Below are 9,858 nucleotides of genomic sequence, written 5' to 3'. Positions count from 1 at the left end.
GTAGTTTTACCTGAACGAGCGCTTCCGTGTCGGAATTTGAATGTGAGCATGCGTGGCACCTTGTCTGTCGGAGTAGGCTACACATGATCGGAGTATGTCCGATCGGACCAGTTTGGCGGAAAATATTTCCAACAAGTTGGAAAATTTGGTCCGACGGAAACAGTCCGATGCATACCACACACAGTCGGATTATCCGACAACACGGTCCGATAGGACACATTCCGACTAATTTTCTGACCGTGTGTACAAGGGCTTAGAGTCCACAAAAGACTTGGGACTGGGGCGGAGGTTTCCCCTCCAACAGGACCATGACCCTAAACATACAGCCAGAGATACTATGGAATGGCTTGGATCAAAGCATACTCATGTGTTAGAATGGCCCAAAGTCCAGACCTAAATTCAATTGAGAATCTGCGGCAAGACTTGAAAATTGCTGTTCACAGACATTCTCCATCCAATCTCACAGAGCTTAAGCTATTTTGCAAAGAAGAATGGGCAAAAATGTCACTCTCTAGATGTGCAAAGCTGGTAGAGACATCCCCCAAAAGACTTGTCGCTGTAATTGCATCGAAATGTCGTTCAAAGTATTGACTCAGGGGGGCTGAATACATATGCAAGCCACAGTTTTCAGATATTTATTTGTAAAAATTTGAAAAAAATATAAAAAAATATATATCATTTTTCTTCCACATCACAATTATGCACCACCTTGTGTTGGTTTATCACAAAAAAAAAAATCCCAGTAAAATACATTTATGTTTTTGGTTGTAACATGTGGAAAATGTCAAGGGGTATACATCCTTTTTCAAAGCCCTGTAAAAAAGAACTGGAGTCTTTAACAAGGCCTTACTATATATCACTTGAAATAGTTTTTTTTTAATGCATCCTATTATGTTGTTTGCAGCTAATATCCAACATTTGGACTGGCTTGTAGGACTATTATCGTTTGCAGGTAATTCTGCTGTGATTGTTTAGTTATGATGATTCTGTTACTCATATGGTGTGGATTTTACCATTAGGCTGCTATTTCAGATGTGTAACAGTCCATGTAACAGTCTGGATGAAAGTGAAGCACTCTCCTCTATTGTATATGGCTGACCCTCCTTACTTCAGCTGGAGTTAACCAGAGACTGTTTGGATTAAGTATACTTAAGTTGGACGTTGGTTTTTATCCATGCATACCTTTACCCTTGTCCTTACACACAACCCTTTTACTTGTTTTCGCTTTGTAATATATTTAGATACCTACTATTTTTATGATTAAGTACCACCCATAATATCTTGTATGATATATATATATTTTATTTTTATATATATTTTTTATATTTTTTATATTTACTTTTATTTTTATTTTTATTTTTATATTTTTCTGTTTTTACTACGCTACAATTACATATCTCTCCCCCATGAGAATATAATACCATTACGTTGGCATAAAGTGAGAATCCCTCTCTGAATAACAATTAATCTAGAAGTTTGAGAATAGGGTCGAATGTTATCCATTGTATAAAATAGGGTCGAACGTTATTTAAACGAAAATAAATTCCCTGGAGGCAACTCCCAAATACAGTTCGCAGACTCTCTACATACACATAAGTACAAATAAAAATTTCTTTATATATATACAATTGTGTGGTCACATTTCCTCACATTGTCTTTTTGTACCCCCTTCCAGTATATTTCCCCATTTTTACATTCCCTTATCTTTCATTATTTTTCATTTTTTTCATTTTTTCATTCATTTTTTTCATTTTGTTCTTTTTTACATAGTCCCTTATTAGTCCTCCTATATATCACACAATGGAAAGATTTCTAATTGATCCCATTTACATATATACATATATGTACACACTCTTTTTATATATATATATATATACATATATATTTTTTACATTTTTATATTTTTATATTATATTTTTCCCATTTCATATATATTTTTTGCAGTCCCCCCCTGCCTCAATCTCATTCCACCAACATCCAATTCCTGTTTGTATTCACACTAATTCTATCTGCTTACAATGAACATTTTCACCATTTTATTAATCCCCATTCACTCTGGTGGAAGAGCAGCGCACCATACTCTCTTTATATATAACACCCTCCATGTCCCTGCAAGACAACAATAGTCAACACCCACCTTTATTTTAACACTATCAACATTTTCATGGAGTGTTTCGGTATAAACGCTCCCACATCTGTATACCAGCATTTTATTTTATTATGTTTGATTAATGTTACATGTCCGGTATTGGTTCGTTTAATGTCCCAATTCTCCAGTGTATATTGCCTATCGAGCAGCACCTTTGTATGAGGGCATTTCCCTCACTTAAAATGGCGCCGATTGATCGCGCATGCGCGATAGACACAATACACCCTATAAAGCATGAAAGGTGTACGAAAATGGCCGCTCCAGATGACGTCCGTGTGATGAAACGCGTAGGGCGTGGCCAGGCAGCGTACACCTCGAGCTCAGACGGAGATAACAGAGCGGGAATTTTAAAGTTGTATACACTACCGCACTTTTAAACAACCTGTTTGTGAGTATTTTTAATCCATTTGCTGCAATAAACAACATTTTAAAACGGTATCACACTATGGATGTGCCTCTTCTCTACTTTATATAAACGTGGCATATTGCACCCACGGAGGAACGAGGGATCCCTAACTTTTACAGCTGAAAGAAGCCAGAGAGCCGCACAATAGCTAATATTGTGAAAGTTGATCCACCCCGGATGGGGTCCTTCTTCCGGTGAGAGCATAATAATTTAATACACTAATAGCCACCGAATGTGAAGAACACAGCTGGAAATCACCACTCCCCTCCTTTTTTGCACTTGCGGATCTTTCCGTCACTTACTAGAGACTTGCTCCATCACGTTCAATGTTTTCAATTTACCTGCATTTTTGCACATCTTTTGCACATTTTTTGCACATTTTTTGCATATTCCTATTTTTTGCATATTCCTATTTTTTATTTTATTTTATTAACTTTTTTTGTATCATATCATTTTATTGCATTTATATTTTATGGCATTTAGGTTTTATGATATTTTTCATATAGCATCACTATTGGACTAAATATTAGATTATGCTATCACTGTGATATTCATTTTTGTATTTGTGCACCTTAGTATAACACTCACGGTTATTTCACTAGGTATCACACCCAGTCCCATTTTTCAGCTTTATATGAATTTATTTGCACTTGCACCTTAACAATAATCGCATACTGTTATGGCATAGAGATAAGTATTGCATAAGAGGGTCACAAGGTTTGCGATACCGTGATCTTTATTTTGTATTTGGTGTTTATTTTGTGTTTATTTTTCGGTTTTTTGTGATTTTGGGTTTTATGAACCAGCACGCTGAAAAATATATATTATACGTGTCTCTGTGCTAAATCAACCAACACGCTGAGAATTATATATACCCTCACTTATGTGATATTCACTAACACAATATAGCACATTTATGTCCACACTCCATATGCCAACATATTGGTAGTCCCCACATATCGGTATAGCGCCATATCTATTTTCTCTCTTTGTTTTTGATCTTGTATGATTGCCCTGCTGACCACATAGATGTTATGCTGACATCCGCCATTGGGTCACTGCCTCTATACCGGGTTATTTAAAAGCAATGTTCAAGCACAGATGATAGTCTATGATGTCAAATTTGTTATATTATTAGCGTCATAAATTCATTTTAAATGTGTTTTTGCAGTTAGGCCAGTTTTATTTTCTACTAGGATATAAAGGCCCTGAAGAAGCTAATGGATGTGAAACATGTCAACCTCTAGGTATATTTTAGCAAAGATGATTGCGAATTGATGTTATGTATGGTCTATATTGCTCTAAAGGAATTATAATCCTGTGTTTTAAACACATTTTTAAGCCTTATAATACAATTCTTTATATTCTTTATATATTTATGTGTCTGTCCTCTCTGGTACCAATACAGTTTGACATACATGGTCCTTTGTGGTGAAAATAATAATGGATGTGGTATATCAAAATATCAAATTTTCTTCTTTTTATTAGTGACCTAAAAAAGAATGTTAGAGAAAGACAATACTCACACGGTTTAACTAAAAAAAAAATTTATTAACAATGTAAAATGTAGGATATTTTACAATCAGAGCTAAGTTTGGCATGCCCTATCAGTTATAACACTATGTGCAGACACCATGCTTTAACGTTCTATTGTAACAATATATGATAAGTTGTTCTTACTAGGATATGAGGATATATTGGAGGAAGGAAGGAGGGGACTGAATACACTACCTTCATATATATGTGTAACATTTTCAAAATTGTGAAAATCACACCATTCAAATGGAAGGAAAATACTGATGATCATCATCAAGCTTACAATAATATTTACAAGCCAGATATCTAGTTTTCATCCTCGAGATAACAGGTTAGAAACTTGGCTGAAGTCTTGGACTTAATCCCGGTGCATTGTGGAAGACTAATTATGATTAAGACAAAAAAAATAAAAATACAAAATCAAGGTACAGTTATTGGCCTTTGATAACATCAATAATAATAATTGCTGTCACCATCTCCATACTGAATCTTCATTGTGATGCTGATGAGATGGTTTCCCTATAGCACAATACTAGGACATCAAAGCAGTTTGCATATTTTATGCTTGAGAACTTTTAGTGTTCATAAAGTCTGTTTGGAAATGTTCCATCCAGTCACTGACAGTTTTTGGACCAGTTCATAGGTCAAACAATGTCATTTGCTTCCAGGACCATAACAGAAGTTCTGAAAAAGGCAGTTTAGGCAACACTGAATACATAATGGGTCAACCAACCTCAATACGATATATGACAGCAAAGGTCAAATTATAACGTATCTGTGGAAAGAATGGCTTTTCTTTATTATTTTTAACTGGTGATGAGGCAACACAATCCAAAGAATTTTCTCTTTCTTCTTCTAACAAGTGGGTATGGTGTTAAGTTGAGGAGGCTACTGTCGTCTGAAATTAAAAATCAATATAAGTATTAATCATCACAGTAAACACACTCGATGATGTTGGAGTATAATTCCTAAAAATAAAACTTTAGCAGTAACTTTACTTTAAAAATAAAAACAATCTTAACCCTGGTCTGTTCCATATATTTGAAATATTCTAGCATCTATTGCAGAATTCCACCGGCTGACGTTTCTATAAAAACTGATGTGCAGAGTAGGAACATCTTCCTACTATAGTCACATAATCTGTCTGTGGTTGCCAAGTGTTCTTTATCTCGCAGGACAATCCTGGGATTTCGGACCTAGGACACTGCAGAGTGGCAGCGAGGTGCTGAAATACTCTCTGCACTGTAATTATGCTAGACTTTTGGGCAGGAGATCACTCCATAGTCAAAGTACAATGCCAGCTTCAGCAAAGAGGCAGCATGGCAAGAGCATGTGACTGGTAAGTAAAAACTGAACACCAAGGCTTATTCTTGCTTCCACTGACACCAACAATATGAGGCTTAGTTTAATACACCTGACACCAACAATACAAAGCTTATTTTATCCTAATGACACTGATGGGCTTATCCCCCCCCCCCACTGACATCAATGAGTTGGCTTATTTTCACCCATATGGATGGGCTCCTCTATCTATGATTGGCTTATTCTTTTTTATAATGACATCAATGATGGGATTCATTTTCATCCCACTGGCACCAAACATGAGGCTTATTTTATGCCACTGATACCAACAATGGTGCTTATTTTAGCAAACTGATACCAATGATGGGGCTTATTTTTATCACCACTGACCCCAAGGATGGGGTTTAATTTTACTCTCACTGACACCAACAAAGGGTCCTATTTTACTCATAATAACAGCTATGATTGGACTATTTTCACTGTTTCCCTCCAGGCCTGGTTTTGATTAACACATAACAAAGCATAAGAGGACGAGAAGGACAATATAAGCCATACAGTTTGAAACCTCACCAATGTTATTGGGCATTTCCCAGTGTGTCTGGTGGGTCGTGAGGCACATTTTCCTTTTTTAGACCCTTTGAAATGTCTCCCCCAGGGCCGGTACAGGGGGGGGGGGGGGCAGCAGGTTGTTAGAATTAAAAAGAGTGTCACTATCCTATTCTCCGTGCTGCTGCTAGAGCCTGCTTCAAAAGAGCGTGAAAGATGCACCCCTTCCTGATTGCCAAACTCCTCTCTGAGGCAGCAGTCACACCCCTCACATCTCATCTCTTTTTTAGAAAGGGAAAACTCCCTCTCTTTGGGCTCTTGTTAGTGTGTCTGGCTGAGTCAGGGCTTTCGCAGCAAGAGCTCCAGTATTGGTGGGCGCAGCAAGTAGAGAAGTTTAGGCTGCAGCCTCGATCACTGCTTTCTGCCCAGCACACTCCAGAGCCCTCCCGGAGTGATGATCTGAGACAGATGGCCCACTGCATCTGAAAGTCCCGACCTTCCCTGCCTTCCACCCTGTACTATTCTGTCTATAAACCTACCCTGCACTTTGCAGCACGGGATTACTAGGAAAAAAGTGACTTTCTTGAATAGAGGAGGAATATACTGGGACATTCCACATACACATAGTTTTTAATAAGATATAATGTGTACATCTGTATAGCACCTCAGAAGTCCCAGTAATTCCTAACTTATAAAAAAATCTAAGTATAAACATGTATAAGGTATTGTCACATTCCCCTTAGAACCCGGACCTCGCTCCCAGTGGGACCTGTTTGGACCCCTAAAAGAGTCCCTCGGAGGTCAGCATTTCAGTGCTGATGATGAAGTGATGCAGGCTGTCCTAGGATAGTTCGGGCGTACTGACAAATCTTTCTATGATGTTTTCCAAGCATTAAATTCTGGCATAAGTGTGTAATTGTAGCAGGGCATTATGCTGAAAAATAAATGCAGTTCCCACTACTTCAAATTTTTCCTTTTATTACATAAACTCAAAAGACCCGGTTTGACTTGAACAACCCTCGTATTTTTATTTAAAAAAATCTAAGTACAAAAGGTGAATCAGTAGTGGCATTACATATTTGGAGATATCCAGTACAAATCTCTCTAGGTCAGATTTCAACCCATTCAAGGCCGTTTTTAAGGCAGGGCAAAAGGGGCAGCTGCCCTGGGCCCTGTCATTGTTGTGGGGCCCAAAGCAGCTGCCTCATACTTGCCAACTATCCTGGTTTAAATACCCTCGTCCCTTGAAGTTTTAGTCCTGTGCTGTGTCCCAATATCTCAGTGTGAAGTGCTGCTACTAATGCTGACCAGCTCTGCCCTATTGTTGTGTACAGATGACTCACCTGCAGACCCTGTGTTTACATGTAAATTACCAGCATTCATATGTAAATAGCAGCAGTTTTCATATGTAAATAGCAGTGGCCGGCAGCATTGATATGTATATCATGCCCCCCTGAGGTCATATACACAGTAATCTCTAGCAACCAATCAACAAGCAGAAATCATGTGCTGTAACCTCTACTAACTAATCAGTGAGCCGTAATGTGTGCTGTAACCTCTAGCAACCAGTCAGTGAGCGGTAATGATACACTGTAACCTCTGGCAACCAATAGCTGCCTGATCCGATTCAGTTAACTGATTTTGAGTCTAGCTGCTATTTATTATATGTCTCAGAGCAGGTGGAGAGCAAAAGTGCATGGGGAGGCCCTCAAGAAAAGTTTTGCCCAGGGTCCAATCAATATTAAAGGCGGCCCTGAACCCATTAATTGGTTTGCTCAGTCTGTGACACCCCTCCTAACACATATCTGAACATATTTTTTAGTCCTCAACATAATAAAGAAAACATACACAAAACACTATACATTCCCTTTCCAGGCAGTCTTAATGGGACTGCTGCTGTTATGAAGACATACAATATTATGTCTTGCAATCAAAGGCTAATATCTTACACTGAGTCCTTTCCAATGTATATGGCCATTGCCTTATGACTCATATAACTATATGAAAACAGACTGAGGATTATGAGTGACAGAACATGCTGGGAATCACCCCTTCCTCTGCAGTTGGGTGCCAGCAAATGAAGCCACCCTGCTCATACCATAAATAAAAGCCTTTTATTCACTGGTACAAAAACCCTTTTCATGATGCTGAATGAGGACAGCAGGCTTTGCTGTCCTTTTATAGTGGCCTATCACTTAATGACCCCTCGTAGGGCATTTTCTATAGATTTTTATATTGCACAGATCATTAGGGAAACCACAGTTCAGTCATTACTTGCTCCATGTGCTGTTAGAACAAGGTATAATGAAATCCTATTTAGAAGTAATCCACTTAGCCTGCAGTTTGGGATGATGAACTATCACTGTGTACTGTGATTGATTACATGATGTTGCAGGTTTTCTCACCATTAAAAGATTCTCAAACCTCAGGTGGTAAGTGATATAATAAGATATAATTATTATCCTTCGATACTATTGCTAATTTAGAGGTTTTTAGTGTACATAGAACCATTCACATAAGTTCTTGCCACCGAACCTGCCTATAGTCCAATATCCTTATCACATCCATACATACCAGGGCTGATTTTTGCATAGTGGGAGAATACTGGTGTACCCACAGAAACAAATGTAGAAGTCACAGTTAAACTTCATGACAACTCTGTCTCTGGTGGTATTTGGATACAGGACCCTAGCAATGCAATACATTAGTGGCCAGATCCTCAATGACATCAGTCCCATGCATGCACGCGGGAGCCCTCATTTATGGCACGAGCTCTGAAAGTCTGCCACATTACAACAGACCTTCAGATAGCATGCGCTGGCGACATCACCAGCTGTGTGAATATCTCCTACACCGGGCATCACTAAATGAAGGTCACTGTCCCATCTGGACCGTCACTGTCCCATTAGGAGATGGTTCTTTGTCACCGTGGTCATCACAGCATGGCAGCCGCGGGACAAAGCTTGGGAGAAAAATTAGCTTTGGATGGAGGGCGGGGACTGCTGGAGCTTTCAAGTGTCCCAGCAGGTGATTGGATGTTAGGATGTAGGGCCGTCTTAGCAATCAATCACTTGAAAAGTTAACTGTGACTGCTCCTGCCCTCCATCCAAAGCTGCTGTGTATCCCACTGTCCAGAGCTGCCCTGTCTCCTGCTCTCCACTCTGTGTACCTGAGAAAGATGGGAGAGTGAAGGGGCAGAGCTGAGGGGGCTACAATGTAAATGGAGGGACAGATTTAGTGGGGGTCTGTAATGTAAATGGAGGGCAGAGCCATATGAGCTGAGTGCAGCTGCACTGTAAATAGGGGGACAGAGCTGTGGGGGTCTGTAATGTGAACGGGCTGGTAGAGCTGAGGGGGGCTGCAATGTAAATGGGGGTACAGAGCTGAAGATGAGCTGCAATGTAAATGGGGAGCAGAGCTGAGGGGGCGTCAATGCAAATGGGGGAACAGAGCTGAAGGAGAGCTGCAATGTGAATGGGGGCAGAGCTGAGGGGGGCTGCAGTGTGAAAGGGGCAGAGCTTTGGGGGCTGCAATGTGAATAGCGGTGCAGAGCTGAAGGGGGCTGCAATTTAAGTGTAGGGAGCACAGCTGAAGGGGGCTGCAATGTGAATGGGGCAGAGCTTAGGGAGGCTGAAATGTTAATGGGGGGCAGAGCTGACGGGGAGCTGCAATGTAAATGGAGGGGCAGAGCTGAAGGGGAGCTGCAGTGTAAATGGGGCAGTGCTTAGGGGGGCTGCAATGTGAATGGGGGGAGCACAGCTGAAGGGGGCTGCAATGTGAATGAGGGGAGCACAGCTGAAGGGGGCTGCAATGTGAATGGGTGGCATAGCTGAGGGGGGCTGCAATGTGAATGGGGCGGAGCTTGGGGGCTGCTATGTTAATGGGGGCAGAGCTGAGGGGGCTGCAGTGTGAAAGGGGG

The 9,858-nt window shown here is 40.1% G+C and overlaps 1 protein-coding gene across 2 annotated transcripts in view; it reads right to left on the bottom strand.

Moving 5' to 3' along the window:
- Positions 1-4,085: 4,085 nt before the first annotated feature.
- RGS7BP (regulator of G protein signaling 7 binding protein) overlaps positions 4,086-9,858 on the bottom strand; it is a 165,714-nt gene continuing 159,941 nt past the window's right edge. For both annotated transcript variants that reach the window (XM_077462627.1, XM_077462628.1), the window contains one exon: positions 4,086-4,989. In XM_077462627.1, the coding sequence (XP_077318753.1) occupies positions 4,898-4,989 (92 nt within the window). In that variant the 3' untranslated portion in view covers positions 4,086-4,897. The remainder of the gene's footprint in view (positions 4,990-9,858) is intronic.

The sequence above is a fragment of the Lithobates pipiens genome, unplaced genomic scaffold, assembly GCF_037356315.1.
Source record: "Lithobates pipiens isolate NorthernLeopardFrog02 unplaced genomic scaffold, aLitPip1_a1.2 Scaffold_3, whole genome shotgun sequence".
Lineage (NCBI taxonomy): Eukaryota > Metazoa > Chordata > Amphibia > Anura > Ranidae > Lithobates > Lithobates pipiens.
This window is presented reverse-complemented; position numbering and strand designations above follow the sequence as displayed.